Source organism: Sorex araneus, chromosome X (assembly GCF_027595985.1).
Source record: "Sorex araneus isolate mSorAra2 chromosome X, mSorAra2.pri, whole genome shotgun sequence".
In the NCBI taxonomy this organism is placed as follows: Eukaryota; Metazoa; Chordata; class Mammalia; order Eulipotyphla; family Soricidae; genus Sorex; species Sorex araneus.
In genome coordinates this window covers 250,911,273-250,936,439 of record NC_073313.1, presented here as the reverse complement: position 1 = coordinate 250,936,439, position 25,167 = coordinate 250,911,273, and the positions used below count along the sequence as shown (strand labels likewise).

The window sequence follows — 25,167 nt, the reverse complement described above, 5'->3', positions numbered from 1 at the left end:
TCTCTCTTCCCCTCTTTCTTTCTTCTTCTCTTTCTTTCTTTCTTTCTTTCTTTCTTTCTTTCTTTCTTTCTCTTCTTTCTTTCTTTCTTTCTTTCTTTCTTTCTTTCTTTCTTTCTTTCCTTCCTCTCTCTTTCTCTCTTTCTTTCTCTTTCTTTCTTTCTTTCTTTCTTTCTTTCTTTCTTTCTTTCTTTCTTTCTTTCTTTCTTTCTTTCTTTCTTTCTTTCTTTCTTTCTTTCTTTCTTTCTTTCTTTCTCTGTTTCCTTCCTTCCTTCCTCTCTCTTTCTCTCTCTCTTTCTCTCTCTTTCTCTCTCTCTTTCTCTCTCTTTCTTTCTCTCTCTCCTTCTCCCTCCCTCCCTCCCTCCCTTCCTCCCTTCCTTCCTTCCTTCCTTCCTTCCTTCCTTCCTTCCTTCCTTCCTTCCTTCCTTCCTTCCTTCCTTCCTTCCTTCCTTCCTTCCTTCCTTCCTTCCCTCCCTCCCTCGTTCTTTCTTTCTTTCTTTCTTTCTTTCTTTCTTTCTTTCTTTCTTTCTTTCTTTCTTTCTTTCTTTCTTTCTTTCTTTCTTTCTTTCTTTCTTTCTTTCTTTCTTTCTTTCTTTCTCTCTTTGTGTTTGGTCACACCTGGAGATGCTCAGGGTTTCCTCCTGGCTCTACAATGAGAAATTCCCTCCTGGTGGTGCTCACGGGACCATATGGGATGCCGGGGATTGAACCTGGGCCAGCAGCATGCAAGGCAAGTGGCCCATGTCTGTCCCATGGCTCTGGCCCCTTCTGCTGGTGCTTTAGCTGCAGGCTCTTCTCGCAGGTGTGGGTGTGCCGTGGGCTCGCTCAGGTGCTCCTGCTTCTGGACTCTTTGGAGCACCTTGTGGCTGAATGTAAGACGGGGTGGCGGAGACTTGTGGATGTGGGGTGGGAATGGATAGAAAGGGACACACAGGCACACACAGACTCATCAGCAGTTATTGTGTCTGCTTGTACGGAGCATGTGTGTGTGTGCACGTGTGTGAGTGTGTGTGCATGTGTGTGTGTATGTGTGTGTAAGGTATAAGGCAGACACTCTGCCCTCACCCCCGCCCTTTGAGGGAGCTGTAGGTGGCCACCTGCAGGGCCCACCCTCACAGAGGCTCTTGGGGAAAGGCGCCGGCCAGTGCCAGAAGCCTGGCGCCTGACTCGCAGTGGAAGGCAGAGGCCTCGGGGGTGCGCCCTGAGCTCAGGCCCGGGGCGGGGGCTGGGAGTTCCACATTTCACAGGAGAGAAGACCTGGTGGGGCAGTGTCAGTGGAACAACTGCCCGGGGGGAACTGCCCTGGGAGTCGTGCGAGGGAGCATGTGTGTGCATGTGTGTGTGTGTGCGCGCATGTGTATGCACATGTGTATGAGTGCATGTGTATGTATGTGTGTGAGTGTGCGGCGTGTGTATGTGTGTGCGTGCATGTGTATGCACATGTATATGAGTGCATGCATGTGTGTGCGCGTGCGCACATGTGTATGAGTGCATGTGTGTGTGTGAGTGTGAGTGTGCGGTGTGTGTATGTATATGCATGTGTGTGCATGTACACATGTGTATGAATGCATGTGTATATGTGTGTGTGAGTGTGCGGCATGTGTATATGTGTGTGTGTGCGCGTGTGTGCGTATGTGTGAGAGAGAGAGGAGAGAGAGAGAGAGAGAGATGGGGAGGGGAGGAAGGGCTTAGACAGAAGGGCAAGCCTGGGATGCCCAGAGTGTGCCCTGGGTGGCCAGGGCTGGGGCAGGCCTGACCTGGGGCCAGTTGGGGTGGAGGTGGGGGGTCAGAGCGTCGCTCAGCACCCACTCACTCTCTGATCTGGGCTCTGGGAGAATGAGAGCTCAGACTAGGGCCCAGGGCCCGGCCAGCCCCTGACTCCCCACCAGCCCGTGCCCAGCTGGCCTTGGCCGGAGCTCTCTGCCCGTCTGCCGCCTGCTGCCCTCCAGGCTGGCTCGGCACTGGACAGGGCGGCCCACAGGCACCCAGGGGCCTGGCCAGCTGGCTCTGACTGTCTGGGGTTTGGGGGGCCAGGGCCTCTGGGCTGCCCCAGCCGCCCCCCTCCTCAATTTCTAACCAGCCCCGCTAGCCTGGTGAGTTATCCCACACAGGCTCCCAGGCCCTGGGCAGCACAGAAGCGCCCCGCAGGAGACCCCTCAGACCCTCTGTAGGGTCAGGAGGGAGGGGTACCCCTGGAGGGGGTGCAGAGCCAAAGGCCTGCTCCCCCGGGCCCTGGGGGTGGGGCGGCTGGGGCTGGGACATTCCAGGCCTAAGGAGCCCCAGAGGAAATTTGACTCCAGCTTCTGGTAGTGGGAGGGCCAAGCAAAGCCTGCGAGAGTGCCTGCGTGTGTGTGTGTGTGTGTGTGTGTGTGTGTGTGCCCCCGCGTGTGCCCGAGCGCGCGACTCATTCACACACATGAAGCTCATGAACTCGTGTGAGAGTGGCTCTATGCCCGTGTCAGGCGGCTCCAAGGGGCGCTGACAATGGTGTGTGTGTGTGTGTGTGTGTGTGTGTGTGTGTGTGTGTGTGTGTGTGTGGCTGTGCACCCGTGTGCCCGAGGCTGTGAGTGAGTGTCTGTGTGTGCGAGTGAGGGTCATGAGTGAGGGGCGCGTGCCTTCTCCGGAGCAGACTGATGGTGGTTCCAGGGTGCTGGCTGCCTGCCTGGTGTGTGTGTAAGGGGAGACGGGCCCCCTTCATGCTCGGCGCGCCTGGCATGGGGCCTGGGTCCGGCCACCTCTGCCCCTGGCAGGGATCCAGCGTGGAGTCGCCCCCTTCCCTCCCCTCCCCCCCACCTCCCTGAGCCAGCACCAGCCTGCCCCGGGCTCTGGCAGTCCCGGGGTTCCCACCCCAAGGGCCCCCACCCCCCCCACCAGCCCCCCTCTGCCTCCTCCTCCCTCCCTCCCTCCCTCCCTCCTGGTCCCTCCTTCCCTCCCTGGATTGCGGGCCGGGCCGGTGGGAGGAGATTTTGCTGGAGTTTCCATTTCATACCTCGCGGCTAAACTTTCTTTCTGTGTTTCCCTTGCTTGCAGTTTGCAGCCTCTCCTGTCATCGGAAATGCCAGGCCAAGGTAAGGGCCCTGGGCCCGGCTGGCCCCGTGGGGGGGTGGGGGGGGGTTTGCCAGCTTGCTGGGCCCCGTGGTCTCAGGGACCAGAACAGGGTGGGGGGGCCCTGCTCCTGGTGGGGGGTGGTGGTGGCGGGGTGGGGGGGTGTCTCGGGGTCTTTCTTCTCTCTTTGTTTATGTAGAGCATTGGGCCCAGAGCTGAGTAGGTCAAGGTGAGATGCTGCCCTCGGTGGGGGGGGTGGGGAGCCCTGGAGGTGGTGGCTCTGTGTGTGCGTGTGTGTGTGTGTGTGTGTGTGTGTGTGTGTGTGTGTGTGTGTGTGTTGCAGGATCTGGGCCGTACCGGAAGGGGTGGCAGGACCTGGTCCTGAGAGAGAGAGGTGCCTTTGGCCTTCCCCCTCCCCTTCCCCAGGCAGGCAGGGAGGCAGGCTGGATGGTGGAGACAGTCAGGGCCATGCATGCATCCATCTACCACGCCTGCTCCACGTGGCCTGTCGAGAAAGGCTGCGGGACTAGGGGGGCCGGGCGGGGCGGGGGTGGGGTGTCACCGCCACAGGAGCCCAGAAGGGCAGTGGAGAAGGGGGCACGGGGCAGGAGCTGAGGTTGGCGGTCAGGGTCTTGCTGGGGTCCCCTTTGAGGTGTGTGTCCGGCAGTGTGAGGTTAGGCAGAGGGTGGCCGGTCCCCTGCCTCCTCCTCCCAGGCTGCACCCGGGGGGGGGGGGGGCGCTGAGGGACCAGCAGGTGACAGCTTCCCAGAGTGGAGAGCGGGAGCAGGCCCGGGGGTTCTGGGGGGCGGGGATTGCTCAGCCTGTGCGCCCTCCTCTGCACCTCCCCATGCCCCCCCCCCCGCCGTTATCCCCCTGCACCCCGCCCGGAGGGAATCCTGGGAATGGAAGGATGGAGAGGGACCGGCTTTGCAAATGGGAAGCCTTGGAGCTGTGGAGGCCCAGGTGCTGGGACCTCTCCCCGCCTCCCCCCAGCTTCTCACTTGCTCAGCCGCGTGACCCAGGGCCGCCGGGTGCTCAGGTGCTGAGTTCGAGGTGATTGTGGATGGATCACTCAGCAGCTCCGGGGCCAGGCGTGAGCTCCCTGCTGATGGATGGAGCCGCCCCCGCCCCCCACCCTCCACCCCCTCCCCCCTGGAGAGAGCAGGTTTCCTCGCCTGTGACCTTGCTGTGGGCCAGGCCCCCCGGGGGACCTCGAGGTGGAGCCCCTCCAGGGCCCCTGTCCAGCGTGGTCAGCCCACAGCTTCCCTCTGCCCTCCCGCTCCCAGGTGGAGGGAGAATCTCTGCAGTTTCCCCCGGGCAGAAGTTTGTCCACCTTGAACCCCGGCACCTTTCCGCTTCCTTCCTCCTCCTGCTGCTACGCACCCCCCTCCCTGCACCTGCTCTTCACAACAATGGGCGATTGTGCCGCACGGGGCTTTTGGCCTTAGAAAGCCCTGCCGTGCCCTATCTGATGCTGGTTTCTGTTTGTTGTTGTTGTTTCATCGGAGCATAAAACAGGCCGAGAGCTCCCTTGTTTAACAGATAAGGAACAGAGGCACGGAAGGTTGAGCGATCTTCCCAAGGTTTCCCGGGGGGCGTGGCACCTCCTGACTCACCTCGGTCTCAGGGTCTTCTTGCCGCCTGCTAATTGTCCCAGCCTGGGGCGCGGGCTCCTGCCTCCTCCCTGCATGCTCCCGCCCTCCCGCCCTCCCGGGCCTTGCAGCCTTGGCCAGTGGAGAGAGCACGGAGGGGATGGACAGGCAGCCGGTGAAGGCTTTGGGGAGCGGGGACGGGGGCCTGGCACAGGACACTCTCTGGTCAGCAGCTTCCTGTGCGGGCAGGGAGGGAGGCCTGCCCCGACTTGGGTTGGGAAACAGCTTGCCTGGTAGGTTCTGCTGGGGGTGGGGGCCCCCCACCTAGCAGAGTTCAGAGGCGACACCTGGCTTGGTGCTTGGGGGGGGGTCTCTTCCAGAGGTGCTTGGCAGTCCAAGGGGTGCCGGGCCCCCACGTGCCAAGCTGCACAGGTTGTGTTCCACGCGCTCTGCCTGGCACAGGGAGAAGGGCAAGGCAGCGCCAGGAAGAGGGAGGGAGTGTTTTCCTCCAACGTTCCTTTCACTGAAAAGTGGGATGTGTGTGTGGTGGTATGAGTCCCCCCCCTTCTGGCAACTTTCTCCCCTTCCCACAGCCCTTCCCCCCACCCTGCCTTTTCTTTCCCCCCGGGGCAGGCAAGGTGAGTCTCAGAGCACACAGCTGAACTCTGTACTCTGGGTTTTACAACCAGATCAACTTGGAGATCGTTACATACCCCCTACTCTATGTGTGTGTGTGTGTGTGTGTGTGTGCGTGCGCACGTGCACATGCATGCATATGTGTGCGCGGACACACATGTATATGCATATGTGTGTGCGCGCATATGTGTGCATGTGTGTATGTGCACACATGTGCATGCACATGTGTGCGTGTGCGCATGTGTGCACATGCATGCATATGCATGTATGCATATGTGTGCACGTGTGTGCGTATGTGTGCATGTGTGCGAGCACACATGTGCATGCATGTGTGCGTGTGTGCATGTATGTGCACATGCATATGTGTGCGTGTGTGCACACGCATGCATATGTATGCACACATGTGTGTGCATGCGTGTATATGCACACGTGTGCATGCATATGTGTGCAATGTGTGTGCACATGCACAATGTATGCATATGTGTGCATGTGTGTGTATGTGCACGCATGTGTGTGGTTCGAGGAGTGGAGCGTAGGGCCTCACACAGTTAAGGCAAACACTCTACTGCTGAGTCGTATCCCTGGCCCCTCAGCCTAGGCAGACTTCATCAGACAGACGTTTCCTGAGCCCCTTCCACGGGCCAGACTGTTCTGGGAGAACCCAGTGGACTCAGCCTTTGCCTTCGTGGGACTTGGGTTTGAATGAGGGAGACAGGCCACAGCAAATGAGGCAGGAAAGGTGGGAGCAGGCGGGGTGGGATGGAGAACGATGAGGCTGGAAGAGTAAATCCCGAGCTTCTGGCCCCGGGATTGTGTGGGCTGATGTGTCTGCCTGCTCTGAGAGACGGGAGAGCACGTGCAGAGGCTCTGAGTCCCATACACTCGGGACGCTTGCAAGGTCGTGTTGGGAAGATGGTTTACAGGGCTGGAGTATGTGCGTGCATGCTTGTGTGTGTGTGTGTGTGTGTGTGTGTGTGTGTGTGTGTGTGTGTGTGGTGGTATTTGGGTCACACACAGGAGTGCTCAGGAGCTATTCGTGGCTCAGTGCTCAGGGGCCATAAGCCGTGCCTGGGCTTGAACTGAGTTGGCTGCGTGCAAGGCGAGTGCCTTCACCACTAGACCATCTCTCCGGCCCTGGCGGGTGGGCTCTGCACGCCGGAGTCCTGGGTGCAGTCTCCCAGTGAGCGCTGGGGGGTCGTGAGCACGGAGACTGGAGCTCAGCTCACATCGGAGAGCGTCATGAGTGGGCAGGAGAGTCCGAGTAGGGACCTGGGCCCAGAGGTGGCTGCTGTCGCTCGGGTGAGAAGGGTTGGTGCCTTCCCTGGAGCCTGCCCGATGCAGGCAGGGTGAAGAGCCGGGCTCGGGTCTGGGATGCATTTCGGGGGGCGCCCCCAAGCCAGGCTGGTGGCACGGATGCTGCGTGTGCGAGGGAATGGACGCAGGGACAAGGCCAGCCCGGGGGGCAGAGAGAGCAAACCAGCGCACGTGGCTCCGTTTACCGAGACAGATGGAGGGTGGGAGCAGTTCCCAGGGCAGAAGGCGCCAGGATTTTCTCTCCCCCCCGGGGTTCTGCTTTCAGAGTCCTCATGGGTTGGGGATTTCTTCACCCTGCGATGCTTTTCCAAGCCCCACCGACTCAGCCCCTCCGGCCGCCTCACTCCCAAGGGGCGGACCCTTCCCTGTGGTATTAACCGTGGCTCTGACTGGGGCAATCCCCTTCTGTGTCCCAGTGCGCTGGGACCCGCCACTGAGGGTGGGGTTGCTCGAAGCAGCAGTTGCTCACACATAGGATTTCGGAGTAGTGATGGCTGAGGAATTCAGGGGAGACTCTGGGGGGGTTGTTGGCAACTCGAGTGTCCTGGGGGCTGTGGTGCTCTGGGGTCTTCTGGAGCCCGATGCGGTCTGGAGGTTTCACCTGGAAGGTGGTGCATCCCTGGGCGTGGCCAGCCTGGTTACCTCCTGTCCATTTCTCACCACCAGGATCCCTTCTCAGTGGTCCTCAAACATGGCGGCCAGCTCCGTCGGCGTGAACAGAGAGAGTCAGGGCAGGCCAGGGAGGTGGCACAGAGTTGATGGTGCTTTGCACGCGGATGATCCTAGTTCGATCCAAGTCACGACATGGGGTTCCCCCAGGCACTTGCCAGGAGTGACCCCTGGACATGTAGGCAGCAGACCTGGGTTTGATCCCTGGTCTTCTTAATGTTACTGGGTGTGGTCCCTGAGCACAGAGCTGGGAGTCAAGTCTGAGCATTGCTGGGTTTGGTCCAAAAACAGAGAGAGCAGAGTGGGGAGGGGTGGGGTGATATTAAAACCATTCTATTTCCTCTACCCCAGCCAGGAAAAACAAACATTGATTTCTATTCTGTCTTTTAAACAAATTTGTTTTTTTTTTTTACGGAACCACAGTGATAAACACATTTACAAAAGTGTTCATGATTGGATTTCAGTCATGTAATGTTCCAACGGACTGGCGTGATAGCACAGTGGGTAGGGTGTTTGCCTTGCATGCAGCTGACCTGGGTTCGGTTCCTCCGTCCCTCTCGGAGAGCCCGGCAAGCTACTGAGAGTATCCCGCCCGCACGGCAGAGCCTGGCAAGCTCCCCGTGGTATATTCGATATGCCAAAAACAGTAACAACAAGTCTCATGATGGAGACATTACTGGTGCCCGCTCGAGCAAGTCGATGAGCAACGGGATGACAGTGACAGTGACAATGTTCCAACACCCGTTCCTTCACCAGTGTACTTTTCCTACCACCACTGTCCCCAGTTTCCCTCCCATCCTGCACCCTGCCACTGTGGCAGGCACTTTTCTTCTGTCTCTCTCTGTCTCTCTCTGTCTCTCTCTCTGTCTCTCTCTGTTGCTCTCTTTCCTTTTGGATCTTGTGGCAATACAGATATTGAAGGGTTATCAGGTATACTCCTTTACCTGCTCTCAGCGCTCAGTTCTTGTCCCAAGTGATCATTTCCAACTACGATTTTGTTGTCCTTCTCTCTCCTAATTTCTCCTCTACCTTAATGGAGACACAGCCCATCCCTGCTGGGCGTGGGAGGGCGCAGACCCGAGTAAGGACCTGAAGCAAGCCTCACCTCGGAGACTGCCTCCCAGAGCTGCCCAGAGTCTCCGGGCTGGGCTGGCTTCTGGGAAGGGAGGGTCTGGTAGGAAGGTACTCCCGGGGTCAGACGTACTGCAGTTTCAGCCCTGCCCCTGCTCCCTTCCAGCTGCGGGAACTGCGCTCATAGGCACCCCGGCAGGTCACAGGCCCCTTCCATCTTGCCTGGAACTGAAGACGGACGGGAAGGGGCCCGTCTAGGTCTCTTACACACCCTGTTCTCTGCCTCACTTGACCGCAGTGGTTTGATGCTGGTCAAAGAGGAGGTCTCGGGGCTGAGCTCCTGGTGGGGGTTAAATGCATGTTAACTGCTCCAGAGCAGGTCAGAGGCATTTTCCACCCTCTGCAGAACCATGCAGGCCCAGAAGGAGGAAAGGTGTGGGAGAAAAGAAGAACATTGAGTAAAAAAAAAAAAAAAAGTTTCTCTTTACGGAGAGGCTAGGAGGACACAGAGGCAAGTGGAAAAGGAGTAGAAAATCATTTTTATTTCTTAAAACTTAAAAAGAAAATCAATGTTGGGGCTGGAGCAATAGCACAGCGGGTATTAGGGCATTTGCCTCGCACACGGCTGACCCGGGTTCAATCCCCGGCATCCCATATGGTCCCCCAAGCACTGCCAGGAGTGATTCCTGAGTGCAGAGCCAGGAGTAATCCCTGAGCATCTCTGTGTGACCCCCCCCTCAAAAATATCAATATTTAGGTAATGGAGTTTATAGGATTAATATGCAAAATAATTGCACACCACCACCAAGGAAATGATTCTTAAATTCTCCTTCCCAAAGGCTTCCTACCTGTGCAGAGAGGATGTTCCAGATAATCTAGTATTTATTCATTCTTACTGGGGTGTCACTCATATATTGATAAACTGGTACATGTAGATGAAACCAAATCAGGATAATCAGGATATAGGACATTTCTAGGCCCCCAGAAACAGCCCTTATGCTCCTCTCAGTATTTCCCCACCCCAAGTAATTGTTCTCTCTCTCTCTCTCCCTCCTCTCTCTCTCTCTCTCTCTCTCTCTCTCTCTCTCTCTCTCTCTCTCTCTCTCTCTCTCTCTCCCCCACCCCCTCTCTCTGGTGGTACTTGGGGCTACGTTTGACCTGGTGCTCGGTCATGACTACTGAGTGCTTGGGTGGACCCAGTGGATCTGGGAGACTGAACTTGAGGCTCCTGCATAAAAAGCATGTGCTTGGGGCCAAAGAGATGGCACAGTGGGTAGGGCACTTTCCTTGTACAAAGCTGACTTGGATTCAATCCCTGACACCCCAGATAGCCCTCAAGCCCTGGCACGAGTCAGCCCTGTTGCACAACCAGGCCCTGAGCACTGATAGGTGTGTCCACAGAACAACAGCAACTAAACAAGAGCATTGCTGCATAGTATTCCACTGTGGATATACGCCACAACTTCATTCCCATTCTTCTGTCCTTGGACACTTGGGTTGTTCCCGGCTCCTGGCTATCATATTAAGCACTGCAGTGGACATAGGTGTGGCTCCATCTTTTCTAATGAATATGTGTGTGCTTAGTGATACCAAGAAGTGGGATCACTGGGTCATTTGGGAGCATCATTATTAGTTTTTTGTTTTGTTTTGTTTTGTTTTGTTTTGCTTTTTGGGTCACACCCGGCAATGCACAGGGGTTACTCCTGGCTCATGCATTCAGGAATCACTCCTGGCGGTGCTCAGGGGACCATATGGGATGCTGGGAATCGAACCCGGGTCGGCCGCGTGCAAGGCAAACACCCTACCCACTGTGCTATTGCTCCAGCCCCTCATTATTAGTTTTTGAAGGACTTGCCATATGATTTTCCATATGGGCTGAACTAGAAAACATTCCCTATTAAAAAAAAATAAAAATAAAAGCATGAGCTTAGCCCTTGGATCCATCTCTTCAGCCCAGAATTGCTTTTCTTACTTGAAGGCTCATTTTGAATTTGCTGGGAATTGAGCCCCTGCGGTACGTTCTCTTTTATTTGCCTCACCAGAAAGTCTGGGAGGTTTCACAGTTGTAGTGCCCCATCCTGTATTGCTAAGTGTATTTCAGGGTCTTGCACCAACCATCCTTGGTTCATTCTGCTCTTGCCTGCCGGGGGCCAAGAGAGGCAACGGTGAATGGGTTTGCCATGGGCTGACTTCCCCTGTGTCTAGGCAGAATGTGGCAAGATGTTTACCCTCCTCTCAGTTCTGCGAGGTGGGCAGGATTCACAGGACCTGTGGTTCTCTAGATCCAAATTCCAGATGCAGGAAGGGGACGGACTGATCTCTCGGCACCTTGGTTCTGTGGCTTTGTGCTGGGTGGGAAGAGAGAAAGAGGGGTGTGTGTGAGATGCACTGCAGAGGTGGGGGGGTGTGGGGATGGTGCATTCCCACACGGAAACCCCACTCTTCCCCTGGGTCTTGGAATCTGAGCAGATCCTAAGCGCCCTCAGCCCCAGTTCCAGCATCCTTACCTGCCTTCCATTGTTTCTCTCCCTTCGAGGGTTTAAATACGTGGTCCAGGATTTGTCTTCCAGGGCTCCATTCGCTCATGTCTATATACTTCGCTCCCCTGTCCGACGATGGCATAAAATGCCTTGTTCATGTACTGATCTATCTTCTCATTGGTGGTGTGGCCGGAAATGCAGTTTGAGAGTGGTTTGGGATCTACAGAAGCATCTCAAAGCTGATAGACTTCCTGTGGAGCCCAGGTTGTTCCCCCTAATCCCCAGATAGATGTTTTTGAGGGATCCCTTTCTCACGCTGCCGGATTTCCCCCTGGTTTTGAGAAAACTGTCCCAGCTGTGAGAAGCAGCTCCTTTTCCTCCCCATCCAGAAGGAGCCAGGCCGGGAGCCGGCCCACTTTCTAGTCTCTCACCCTGCACGGCAGCTCCCCGGGACCCCCTTCCTGGGGCACCAGCTGGGGTGGAGGGAGGAGGCAGCAACAATGACTTGGTCTCCTCCCCTGTACCAAAGGGGCTTAAATCCCATCCTTTAAGCTTGAAAGGAAAGGAAATCCCATAATTAACCCCCACCTTTCAGCCACATCACACGGCACCTTGCTGCTCTCTCATAAACACACCTGCAGACTCACCTCACTGCTGTGTGGGTAGCTGGTTGCTACCACTGGGGTGGGAGGGGCGGGTGAGGAGGAGGGTCCTGGCCGCAACAACCATCCCCCTGAGCCAGGAGGAGGATGTACCAGGAGGGGGATGGAAGCTTCTCGGCCTTGAGGACAGACCTTGAGTTTGAAACCCTGATTGCCGCCTTCAACGGGGTATTTGACCCGGGATAATTCACTTAACTTCTCTGGCTCGAGTGTTTCTTCTGTAACAGGAGGGTTATGCTAAATATGTCTCGGGAGACTCTCGTGAGCACCGAGAAGGACATCCCTCCCAGACGCGGAGCTAGCAGATCCAGTGATCGGCGTTAGTAGGGTTTTTATAGTGGGGGTAGGTTTGGGATCACACCCACTGTGCTTGGGGGAGACTCCTGATTCCTCAGTGCTCAGGGATCGCTCCCGGGGATGTCGGGAATGGGAAGTGCCAGGAGCTGAACTGGGCATTCTCCCTGCCAAGTCCGTGCTGCGTCCTTTGAGCTATGTCCCCAGCTCCTATGATTATTTTGGCTCCTCTCGCCTTCTCCTAACCTGTACAGTGGGGAGGCTTGGAGAGTGACAGGGTGTGCCGCAGCCCACGAGACTTGCATTGCATTTTGCTTCTTCCTCTCCATGGTCAGAGAAGAGTGAGGAAATCACGGGCTGATGACCCTGTTCCTCGCCTCAAGGCACCCAGGGCCGGCAGGCTGAGGTGGTTCAAGACCTTGCCTGTACTTAAGAATCATTAAGGCCCCTTTTCTCTTCTTTCTTTCTTTCTTTCTTTCTTTCTTTCTTTCTTTCTTTCTTTCTTTCTTTCTTTCTTTCTTTCTTTCTTTCTTTCTTTCTTTCTTTCTTTCTTTCTTTCTTTCTTTCTTTCTTTCTTTCTTTCTTTCTTTCTCTATCTCCCTTCCTTCCTTCCTTCCTTCCTTCCTTCCTTCCTTCCTTCCTTCCTTCCTTCCTTCCTTCCTTCCTTCCTTCCTCTTATTCTCTTTCTCCCCTCCCTCCATCCCTCCCTCTCTCCTTCCTTCCTTCCTCCCTCCCTTCCTCCCTCCCTCCCTCCCTCCCTCCCTTCCTTCCTTCCTTCCTTCCTTCCTTCCTTCCTTCCTTCCTTCCTTCCTTCCTTCCTTCCTTCCTTCCTTCCTTCCTTTTTCTTTCTCTTATTCTCTTTCTCCCCTCCCTCTGTCCTTCCCTCTCTCCTTCCTTCCTTCCTTCCTTCCTTCCTTCCTTCCTTCCTTCCTTCCTTCCTTCCTTCCTTCCTTCCTTCCTTCCTTCCTCTTTCTTTCTCTTATTCTCTTTCTCCCCTCCCTCTGTCCTTCCCTCTCTCCTTCCTTCCTTCCTTCCTTCCTTCCTTCCTTCCTTCCTTCCTTCCTTCCTTCCTTCCTTCCTTCCTTCTTTCCTTCCTCTTTCTTTCTCTTATTCTCTTTCTCCCCTCCCTCCGTCCCTCCCTCTCCCCGTCCCTCCCTCTCTCCTTCCTTCCTTCCTTCCTTCCTTCCTTCCTTCCTTCCTTCCTTCCTTCCTTCCTTCCTTCCTTCCTTCCTTCCTTCCTTCCTTCCTTCCTTCCTTCCTTCCTTCCTTCTTTCCTTCCTTCCATCATAATGAGATAAAAAGTTACAAAGCTCTTCACGATTGGCTTTCATCATACAATGTTCTAACATCCCTTCACTGGTGTACAGTTCCCATCACCAATGTCCCCAGTTTATCTCTCGTCACCCCCACCCCTCCAGAAGGCACTTTCATTTTTTCATCAGTTATTTGCTTTTGCTTTTTGAGGTCATACCCAGTGATGCTTAGGGGTTACTCCTGACTCCGTACTCAGGATTGACTCCCAGAAGGGCTTCAGGGGTCCATATGGGATGCCAAGGTTCGTACTTGGGTTGACCGTGTGCAAGGCAAGAGCCCTACCTACTGCTCCAGACCCTCACCAGGGCACTTAAAGTAGTTTTAAAAAAATTGAATTGCTGTGAATTACAGAGTTACAGAGTTATTTGTGATTGGATTTTAGGTGTGCAGTGTTCTAACACCAGTCCTTTTACCTGTGTCCACTTGCCTTGACCAATGTCCCCAGAGTCCCTCCTAACTAACCCCCAAGCCTGCCTCTGTGGAAGGCTCTGTTTTCTTTTATCTTTTTCCTCCCGGACACTGTGGTTTATCGTATTGTTACTGGTAGAGCATCACGCATGTCACTTTACCTCCTTTCAGCACCTAGTTCTGGTCCCTCATGACCCATTTCCTCTGTTGTTGTCATAGCGGTACGGTCTCTGCCCTGTCCCAGACCCATCAACAAGCTTCCTGCTAAGGACCAGTTCTCCTCATATTCATTTCTACAGCCTTTGGGTTTTAGTTATTCCCTTACTATGTTTCTTTACATCCCCTACGGAGTGAGACCGTTCTGTACACTCATTGTTGGAGATTCTTAAAAGGGATGGACTGTTGGTATTTAGGTTATATTTTAATGAAGTCGTTTTTCTTTGTTTTGTTCTGGGGCCACACTTGGCTTTGCTGAGGGGTTACTCCTGGCTCTGCACTCAAGAATTACTCCTGACAGTGCTCAGGGGACCATATAGATTCTGGGGATTGAACCCAGGTAGGTTCCATGCAAGGCGAGCTGTACTATCTTTCCAGCCCCTAAAAATTTTGGGGGGCCACACCTGGCGACACTCAGGACTCCCTTCTGGTTCTGTGCTCAGGGATCATTTCTGGTGGGGCTCAGGGGACTCTATGGGATGCCAAGGATTGAACCTGGGTTGGCCACATGCAAGGCAAGTGCCCTCCCCACAGTATTGTCACTTCAGCAGCGTCATTGAAGTTAGTTTAAATGAAACAGGAGTCTCCTTTGCAATCAGATTTGTGACATTGGTCTACAACTTCTGAAGACCCGTCTCTGTCCCTGCTCTGTCTGTAAGCCCTGAGCCCAAGGTTTAAAGGTCTTTCTGGGGTCAAGTGTCTCTCTTTGTTTTTGATGGTTTGTTTTTGGGCTACACCTGGCTGTGCTCAGTGTTTACTCCTGGCTCTGCACTCAGGGTCACTCCTGGAAGACTCAGGGGACCATATGGGTGCTAGGGATTGAGCCCAGGTAGGGCATGTGCAAGACAAGTGGCTATTCCCTGTCCTACCTATCCAGCCCCAGGGTTTTTTTTATATATATATTAATATTGTGTAACTCTCATTACATTTGATTGTAGAATATTTCCATCACTGTCATCACTGTCACTGTCATCCTGTTGCTCATCGATTTGTTCGAGCGGGCACCAGTAATGTCTCTCATTGAGAGACTTATTGTTACTGTTTTTGCCATATCCAATATGCATGAGTAGCTTTCCAGGCTCTGCCATGCGGGCTCTATACTCTGGGTAGCTTGCTGGGCTCTCTGAGAGTGACGGAGGAACTGAACCCGGCTCGGCTGCATGCAAGGCAAACGCCCTACCCGCTGTGCTCTTGCTCCAGCCATAAAATATTTCCATCAACAGTGTAAAGTAAGACTAGAGCTTCCACATGACCCATTGATCCCGCTTTGTGACATCTGTCCCTAGAGCACAAAAACATTAACTCAAAAAGGTGTTTGCACTCTGATGTTCATTGGAGCACCAAGCACAAGAGCAGGAATGTGAATCAAATCAACCCAAATGTCTGGTGACAGACGGAAGGATAAGAGAGTTATGGCATGTGCACACAACAGAACACGATACAGTCATAATTTTGGAAAAATATGGAATTTTGCAGGTCACTGCAACATGAATAGACCTTGGAGGTGATGCCAAGTGAACCAAATCAGAGGGAGAAGAACAAATACTGAATGATCTCATTTATGTATGTGAATCACTGTATCACTGTCACTGTTATCCTGTTGTCATCGATTTACTCTAGTGGGCACCGGTAACGTCTCCATCCATCCCACTCTGAGATTTTAGCGGCCTCTCCTTACTGTCTTTCCCAATGATTGGAGGCTCTTTTCAGGGTCAGGGGAGTGAGACTATTATTGTTACTATATTTGGAATGTCGAATAGCCACGGGGAGCTTGCCAGGCTCTTCTGTGTGGGCGGGATACTCTCAGTAGCTTGCCGGGCTCTCCCTTTATGATGATGTGTGTGCATAGAGAAACAAAATAAGGGAATGATGACAAACCCATGGCCTTCTAGGGCTTTGTTTTGTTTTGAGGGCCACACCCAGCATTGCTCAGGGCATATTCCGGCCTCTGCACTCAGGAATTACTCCCGGTTGGGCCCCTGGGGACAATATGGGATGTTGGGGAATCAAACCCGTGTTGGCCATGTGCAAGGCAAATGTCCTGCCCATTGTACTATCGCTCCAGCTCTAGAACCATAAATCTTAACACCGTTGTAATCATGTTATTTAAGTGGCAATAAAAATGATAAAAAAAACAAATGAGCTTCCATTGCCTTGAAAAGACGTGACAACCCCCAACCCTCACCCCCATCATGTTACCTGCCTATCACTCTCCAATCTCTCTACCAGTCATCTAACCCCCCACCTCAGCCCTGAGCAATCACAGATCTACTTTCTATCTCTGTTTACTTAGATATTTCCTATCTATGGAATAGGCGAAGGCTTGCTATTTATGACAGCTCCCTTCCCTTAGCGAAATGTTTTCCTGGTCATCCTTTCCAAGGCAGGCGTGGACCGTGTTTCATTTCTCCTCCCATTGGCGATGGACATTTGGGCTGTTTCCACTTGTGGGTTACTGTGAGTAATGCCGCCCTGACTAAGTTCTTATACATGACCGAGCTGTGTGGGCATCGGTTTTCACTTCTCACGTTGTTCAGACCTAGGAGAGGAGTTATATGATCACTCCGGGCTAACCTTTGGAGGAGCTGTGAGATTGTTTTCCAAAGTGACTGCCACCCTTTTTCTGGGTCCGCCCTAACAAAGAAACACACATCAGATAGATGACTTGAGCTTCTGAAGTTCGTCTCGCAAATCTGGAAGCTAGAGTTGCAATTAAGGTGTTGGCAGGGCCAACCTCTGGAGCTGTAAGGGAATCTTCCCTTGGCTTCCCTCTGCTCCTGGTGATTTGCTGACAGTCCTTGGTGTTTATTGGTTTATAAGTGCATTGCATGTGCATGCTAGTACTCTCTCTCCACAAATGTTTTCCCTGTGTCTCATGATGTCTTCCTTCATGGGTCTCTCTCAGAAGCTTACCTTCCATATTAGATTAAGGTCCCCCATAATGTCCTCATTGTAACTTTATTTAAAATAATAAGTTCTTTATTATTATTATTTTGGAGTTCCAGGAATTGAACCCAGGCCCTCAAACATGCAAGACAAGTGCCTACCACTGAGTTGACTCTCCTCATTTTAACTCGATTAGCTCTCTAATCATTTCCAATAAGGTCACATTCGGAGGTCCTGCGCTTTTGAGGGGGATGCGACTCAGCCCCTAACGAAGCAGGACCATTTGACATTCTGCATCATTACATTATCTGACTTCGTGATCGTGCCTATTCTCGTGGATATGAGATGGTCTTTCATTGTGGTTTTGATTTGATTTCCCTGATGACTCCTGATGTTCAGCATCTTTTAATGTGCTTATTCATCACTGTGTATCTTTTTAGTCATGAGAAGTGGCTTTTCAAATATTTTGTCCATTAAAAAAAAAAACCTGGGTAATTTATCTTTTAATTATTGAGTTACAAGAGTTTTGTTCACACCTTTCTAATCTCTTTAGCAGAAAGACCATTGGAGAGATTTCTTCCTCATTGTAGGTTGTCTTTTTTACTTCACAAAAATGTAAAATTTTGATGTAAAAGTTCCCCTTTTTTTTTCCTTTTAAGACTTCTGTCTTTGGTTTTCATAGCTAGAACTTTAGTGCCAAGTCCAAAGTCACAAAGATTTACCCTGATGTTTTCTTTGAACAGTTTTATAGATTTTTTCGTCTTGCAGTTAAGCCTTTGTTCATGTGGGGTTAACTTTTATATAGGTCATGAGGTAAGGGGCCAGCATCTTTTATTTTGTGGGATTTTTGGTTTTGGTCTCCTAAGCAGTTCTCAGAAAGCCCCGGGGCCTCCCTGGGTGATGTTCAGCCAACAGGCTAATGCTCAGCCTCGATGCCAGGGCCTCAGGACACGGCTCTGCTTAAAAAGTCCAACTTTTGCATCTGCCTCCGGTTATCCCAGAACCGTCTGTTGAAAAGACTCTCCTTTCTCCCACTGAATGATCTTGTCAACGTGTCAAAAATCAATTTGAGGGGCTAGAGCGATAGCACAGCGGGTAGGGTATTTATCTTGCACGCGGCTGACCCGGGTTCGATTCCCAGCATCGCATATGGTCCCCTGAGCACCGCCAGGAGTAATTCCTGAGTGTAGAGCCAGGAGTTACCCTTGTGCATCGCTGGGTGTGACCCAAAAAGAAAAAAAAATCAGTTTGACAAGGGCCTAGGATTGAAGACATTTACTTTGTATATGGCCAACCTCCTCGGCACCAAATGGGGCTTCCTGAGCACAGAGTCAGGAGTGATCTCCGAGAACTTAGGGTGTAGCCCCCAATACAAACACAAACGTCAGCTGACGATAGAGATGAAGCTTTATTTCTGGAGTCTCAGTTTTATTCCCCAGGGCTGTATGGCATCTGTATAGCCAATGACTATAACACATTATTTTGATTATTTTGACTCTTGCTTTGTCATCAGCTTAGAAGTTGGGAAGTGTGATTTTTTTTTTCCAGATTTGTTCTTTTTTGAGAAGACCCGTTTTAGACTAATGAGTTCCTTGAGCGTCTGTATTTGTTTTAGGGGTTAGTGTGTCAGTGTCTACCGGGCAACCTGCTGGTACTCTAATAGGGATTGTGCTACATTTGGAAGCTAATTTGTAGTGTTTACCACCTAAACAATCCTGACTCTTCTGATCCCAAGTACGGCCAGAGGGCTTCCCATGTCTAGATTCTCCCCGCCCCCATTTCTTTCAACACTGCTCTGTAGTTTTCAGAGTATAAAATTGGCTATATTCCTTTTTTTTTTTAAGATAATTTAACATTTTTTATTTTATTTTATTTTATTTGCTTTTTGGGTCACACCCAGCAATGCACAGGGGTTACTCCTGGCTCTGTGCTCAGGAATTACTCCTGGCGGTACTCGGGGGACCATACGGGATGCTGGGAATCGAACCCGGGTTGGCTGCGTGCAAGGCAAACGCCCTATCCGCTGTGCTATTGCTCCAGCCCCAACTATATTCCTTTAAAAAATTTTTTTTTAAAAATTTTATCGAATCACCATGAAATATAGTTACAAGCTTTCATGTTTGGGTTATAATCACACAATGGTCAAACACCCATCCCTCCACCAGTGCACATTCCCCACCACCCATATCCCCAGTATATGCCCCCCCCCCTTTCCCACCCCTCTCCTCCATGTCAGACAATATTCCCCATACTCCCTCTCTCCTTTTGGGCACTATGGTTTGCAATGCAGATACTGAGAGGTCATCATGCTTGCTCCTTTGTCTACTTTCAGGACACATCTCCCATCCCAATTAATTTCTCCAACCCTCATTTTCTTAGTGATCCCTTCTCTGTTCCAGCTGCCTTCTCCCCTGTAGTCTTCCTGGCCCTTGTATCTACTGTCCTTGGGTGTCAGTCTCACGTTATGTAATTTTATACTCCACAAATGAGTGCAGTAAACTGGCTACATTCTTAAGTATTTTACTGTTTTGGTGCTCTTCTAAAAGAATTAGGTGCGGGTTAATTAGAGAGAACAGAAGGGAATGCCCTGCCACAGTGGCAGGGTGGGGTGGGGGGAGATGGGATTGGGGAGGGTGGGAGGGAGGCTGGGTTTACTGGTGGTGAAGAATGGGCACTGGTGAAGGGATGGGTTCCCGAACTTTGTATGAAGGAAGCATAAGCACAAAAGTGTATAAATCTGTAACTGTACCCTCACGGTAATTCACTAATTAAAAATAAATAAATTAAAAAAAAAAGAATTAGGTGCGGGGTGGGGGGAGGGTCCCTGGGGGTCCAGGTTTGGGCCACATACTGGGAGACCTTAGGGCTATTTCTGGCTCTGTGCTAAGGAGTGACCCCACCTCTGGTGGTGCACAGGGGGGCTGTGTGTGGTGCTGGAAGTAAAACTGGGATTCGCTACATGCAAAGCAAATGCTTTCACCCCTGTACTATTTCTTTGGCCCTAGGGATTGTGGGTTTTTTTTTGTTTGTTTTGTTTTGTTTTATTTTGTTTTGTTTTTTGGGTCACACCTGGCGATGCACAGGGGTTACTCCTGGCTCTGCACTCAGGAATTACTCTTAGCGGTGCTCAGGGGACCATGTGGGATGCTGGGAATCGAACCCGGGTTGGCTGCGTGCAAGGCAAACGCCCTACCCACTATACTATCACTCCAGCCCCAGGGTTGTTTTCTTAATTCCACTTTTGAATTTTCCTTACCAGCTTATGAAAACACAATAGTTCTTAATAGGTTAATGGTTTATCCTCAACATACAGAAATCTCAACATCACGAATTCACAATCCCCGGTGAGCTTATAGCTTATTTATTGGTCCTCATAGTTTTTCCAAATAGATTTCTTGGATTTCTTGATGGAAGAAATCTCATCTGTGAACAGAGAAAGTTTTACTTTTTGCTTCTCAACCTGGATTCCTTTAATCTCGTTTTTTCTTTCCTTCCCCCTAATTGTCCTGGCTTGAACCACCATTGACAATTGCCAGTTGCTTTTAAGTGGTAAGAGCAGAATTCCTTATCTGTTCTCGATCTTAGTGGGAAGCATGCCGTCTTTCATCATTAAATACGATGTTAGCTTTGGTTTCTCAGCGATGCCTTTTTTCAAACTGGGCAGATTTTCTTAATTTCAAGTTTGTTCTATTTTTCTGGGTTTTTTGGTTTGAATTTAAAAAAAAAAAAAACCAGGAAAGAGATTTTTGTCGTGTTTGCTGCATCTATTGAGGTGATCTTGTATTTAAATAGAGATATTCTACTAATCAATCTAGAGATAATAAAACAGCCTTGTCTTTCTGGGGTAAATCTTTTTTGGTCATGCTGTGTAATTCTTATTTTATGTTGCTAGATTCAGCTTCTACTATTTTGGCGGGGACACATACCCAGGTGTGCTCAGAGCTTATTCCTAGCTCTCTGCTGAGGGGTCACTCCTGTCAGACTTGGAGGACCACATAGGGTACCAGGGATCCCAGGTTGCCTGCGTGCACGGCAAATGCCCTATCCACGGTGCTATCTTTCTGGCCCCAGCTTTCTACTATTTGATGATGGAGGGTTTTGTGTCTGTAGTAATAAAAGTTTGATTTTCAGCTCTCTTTTCCTTGGAATACTTCATCTGCTTTCGTGTCCCCATAGTATTGGTCTCATAGAATTTTTGGAAAATTCTTTGCACTTTTTGGAAGATCTGATAATTGATTCTTTAAGTGTTTGACAGAAGTCACATGTAAAACTGTCTGGATCTTGCTTTTGCTTTATGGGTAAGTTATTTTGGGGGGTGGGAGGGGATTGGGTCTCACCTGCCAGTGCTCAGCCTTACTCCTGGCTCTCTGCTCAGAGATCAGCCCTCTTAGTGCCCAGGGGGGCCCTTTGCAGTCCGGGGGATAGAACCAGGGTCAGCCGCATGCAAGGCGAGCCCCTTATACTGCCGCTCTGGCCCCACGAGTAGTTTTTATTTTATTGCTAGTTCAGTCTGTGTGTTCCCCGTCTCTCCAGACGCCCCTTTTCTCCGCAAATCGGTTTGGTAGGTTGTGTTCCTAGCAATGTGCTCCATCTCGCCATCTCCTTTCTGGGCTTTGGTCAGTCCACTGCCAGATGGTCTCTGATCCCCACCCGCCGTCCCCGTGGCTCACGTGGCCTTCTGCAGTTACTCATTTAGCGTCTTCTCTCTTCTTACTCTGGCCCTTTTCTCTAGGCTGGTGTGTGCTGTGACCTTTTGGCGGAACCTGCTTTCTCCCTCAGAGGGATCTCTGTAATCACTTGTTTATAGCCCCGGCGATTGGCGCGGCGGCTGGATTGTCCTTGAACCCTCAAAGGGCCAGGCAGAGAGCAGATGGAACTGGCCACACTGTCACGGGAGTAAAGGGGGCTAGGGGTGGGGGTGGGGGGGAGCTCGGCACCAGTCAGGAAAGGGGTAGGAGGCAGTGGGCTTGGGGTCCAGCTCAGGCCTCAGGGTCTGGCTCCAGAGATGTTTGCAACCGCAGGAAACACTGTTTCCCTTTCAGCCTGCAAGGTGGGGAGAGGGGGTGGTGACGGGAGGGAGATTCCTACTTTGATTTTTCTTTTCTTTCTCTCTCTCTCTGTTTTCTTTGGGAAGGGGGCACTCCAGATGGTGCTCAGGGCTTACTCCTGACTGTGCATGAAGGGATCACTCCTGGCGGGGCTCAGGGGACCCTATGGGGTGCCAGGGATGGAACCCCGCACTGTGCAAGGCAAGCGCCCTGTCCGCCGTACCATCTCTGTCTCTCCGACACCTTGCTCTGATTTCTGAGGGGACAGCCACACTATCTGGTCCCCCCCATGTCCTATCTGTGTGCCCACAGACATACCTATCGCCACCTCAGCTTGGGTCAGTGGGTCTGGCCTTGGCCCCGGGCACTGCATTATTGTCTTAACAACCCCAATGATTGTGGAACTGCATTATTGTCTAACAACCCCAATGATTGTGGAACTGCATTATTGTCTTAACAACCCCAATGATTGTGGAACTGCATCATTATCTAACAACCCCAATGGTTGTGATGCTGGGTGCCCTGGCAGCCACCAAGTTAACCTGGGTTGGTGTGCTTGGAAACTAACCCCTAGTCTCTGGACGCAGTTCCCAGGAAGCCATCGCGGGCTCTGACCTCGGGGGTCTCCTCATTCCGCTTTGCCCTGCCTGTTGCTCCAGCATGAGGGAGGTCTTGGGGGAGAAGCGCTCTCTCCTCAGCCCTCGGGAAGTTTGTAAGAGGGTCTAGGACCTTCAGGGTTTGTACGGAGGCCTGGTGTGTTGTAAGCAGGTGTACACACATGCACACACAACACACACACACACACTCATAGGCATAGATGCTCACATGTGTGCACACGTACACTCACACTCGTGCACACTTGCATATGCACACACGCACACACACACACACACACACACACACACACACACACACACACACACACACACACACACAGGCCCTACGGGCAGCGGAGGGGCCGGGCTAGAGGGAGAGTGACACTGAGCTGGGACCAGCCTCTCATTTTCCTGGAATGTGGCTCCCAAAAGGTCTCATATTTTTCAGCATTTCTGACTCCAGGGCTGTGTAAACATCCCGGGGCTGGGGGGCGGGAGGGGTTTGGCCGCCTCACAGGCGACCTCACAGGCGTTCCAGAGGGGGGCGGGGGCTGGGAACCCAGCGCCGAGGCAGAAGGGCACGGGGCGCGTGACGGACGGATGGGAGCCAGACAGGGAGAGAGGACGGGAGACCCCAGGGCACGGGGTCCAGCACGCCAGAGGAGTCATAGCTGGAGGGCACCACTGTGGGCCCGGGTCCCCCAGGGAGGCGGGGCCTTGGGCAGGTGGGGGTGCAGATGAGGGGTGGCTCCTGGGCCCCGACCCCCCCACCCCTGGCCTCCTGGCTTGCTTCTTGCAGCTTGTCGTACACACTGGAGCCTGCTAAGCTGGAGAGTGAGGCCCACCCCCAACCCCCGCTCCGGACCCCAGGGGAGGCGCCTGTAGCTCTGCCCTCCTGGGCCCCCGACAGATCTCTCTGGATGCAGCCTTGTTCTGTTGGAACCCAGGCCTGCTCTCGCCGTCTCCTCCCTTTGTTTACTTCTGGTAAAGCAAGATAGTTTTATATTTTTGCTCTTTTGATTCTTGCTTTTACTTTTTTTTTCTTTTCTTTTTTTTTTTTTTTTGCTTTTTGGGTCACACCCTGCAATGCACAGGGGTTACTCCTGGCTTTGCACTCAGGAACCACCACTGGCAGTGCTCAGGGGACCATATGGGATGCTGGGAATGGAACCCGGGTCGGCCGCGTGCAAGGCAAACGCCCTACCCGCTGTGCTATCGCTCCAGCCCCACTTTTACTTTTTAAAAAAAATTTTTGGGGGGTTAGGCCCCACCCAGCCGTGTTCAGGGCTTACTCCTGGCTCTGGCTCAGGGATTCCCCAGCACCTCGTGGGGTCCCCAGAATATTGAGGATTCCATGGGGTGCTGGGGATCAGCCACGTGCAAGGACAGGGCCAGACGTGCTGTCCTATCTCTCTGGCCCCGAGCAAGATAATTTTGTTGTTGTTATTTGACTCACACCTGGAAATGCTCGGGGGTTACTCCTGGCTCTGCACCCAGGAATTACTCCTGGCGGTACCAGTAATGGGGAACCACAGGGGATGCCGGGGATTGAACCCTGGTCAGCTGTGTGCAAATCAAATGCCCTACCCGCTGCACGATCGCGCTGGCCCCACAAGATTTCTTCTTCTTTTTGGCTTTTTGGGTCACACCCACTAATAATGCTCAGGGGTTCCTCCTGGCTCTGCACTCAGGAATGAATGACTCCTGGTGGTGCTCAGGGGACCCTATGGGATACCGGGGATCAAACCCAGGTTGGCTGCGTGCAAAGCAAACGCCCTCCCCGCTGTGCTATTACTCCAGCCCCAAGATCATTTTATTGAAGGGAACTTACTTAGAAAGACAGGAGGGGAGAGAGGGGGGAAGTGCGTGTTCAAGACGGAGCATGGCTGCCCCAGAGCACAAGTACACAGAGAGCACTGGCTTGATGAGCAAGCCCGGGTCTGCCCTTCGGGGCCACCTAAGCCGCCTTCCTGAGCTTCACTCTCCTGGGGGGGAGGGGCGCTGGGGATGGGAGGTGGGGCCCCACTGGCTTCAGCTTTATCAGGCGCGCCACTCGGCCTGGGAGATCTGCGTCTCTCCCCTGCGTGCGTGCGGACGCCCATCCCAGCGCCCCGCGTGGTTAGAGGATTAGCGCGAAGGCCGGTCCCGATGTCTTGCCTGTGACAGGCTCTTGCTCAACTGGTGATAAGTCATGCCCTGGTGCTCGGAGATCCAAGGATAACAGACACTAAATCCCAGGAACGCCCCAGCCCTCAGGCCTGGAGTGGCCATGGCCTTCGTTCCTTGAGCCTCCCGGGGGGCGGGGGGGGGGGGGGTGCGTGGAGGCTCCTCCTGCCGGCTCTGCACTGCCAGCGTCTCTCCCGCCCCCACCCCTCCAGAGTTCTGGCCTCTGGCTAATGACGGTGTGACGGAGGCTGGTCTGGCTGTTGGGGGCTCGCATCAAGCTGAGGGTGGCACAAATCCTCCCCCCCATCATCCCCCTGGCCTGTTTTCCGCCCCACCCTGTGCAGGGGGCACCCGGGCGAGAGCATCTAAGGGTGTCTGGGTTCAAACCGGGTTCAGACCGGGTTCTGTTCAAGGAAGCGGGGGAGGAAGGTCACGCCCGGGTCAGACTTGGTTGGAAGAGCTGGCACCGGAGAATCTGGTGCCCGCTCCCGCACGCGGAAAATCACACCGGCTTGAATTCGACCACGAGTGGCCGGCTTATGCGGATCCCCTGTCCCTAACACAGACAGGGCTATTGAATCTAATCCTCAGAACAACACGGAAAGGTAGACATTACATTAATCCCGGAGGGCCCGGAGGAGGAAGCAGGTTGAGACGGTTGAGTAATGTGCTTACCCAGCCAGGAAGGTGGTGCCCGGCACCCGGGAACTGAACCCAGACTCCGAGAGCCTCTAACCTGGTGGGGGTGGGGGTGGGGGTGGGGGTGGGGGAGG

At 52.7% G+C, this 25,167-nt stretch overlaps 1 protein-coding gene across 1 annotated transcript in view; it reads left to right on the top strand.

Annotated features, from left to right (window-relative positions):
- Positions 1-25,167, top strand: part of TNS1 (tensin 1) — a 241,668-nt gene that overhangs the window by 34,421 nt on the left and 182,080 nt on the right. Inside the window, 1 exon segment of the mRNA XM_055123162.1 lies at positions 3,028-3,065. Within this exon segment, the coding sequence (XP_054979137.1) occupies positions 3,028-3,065 (38 nt within the window).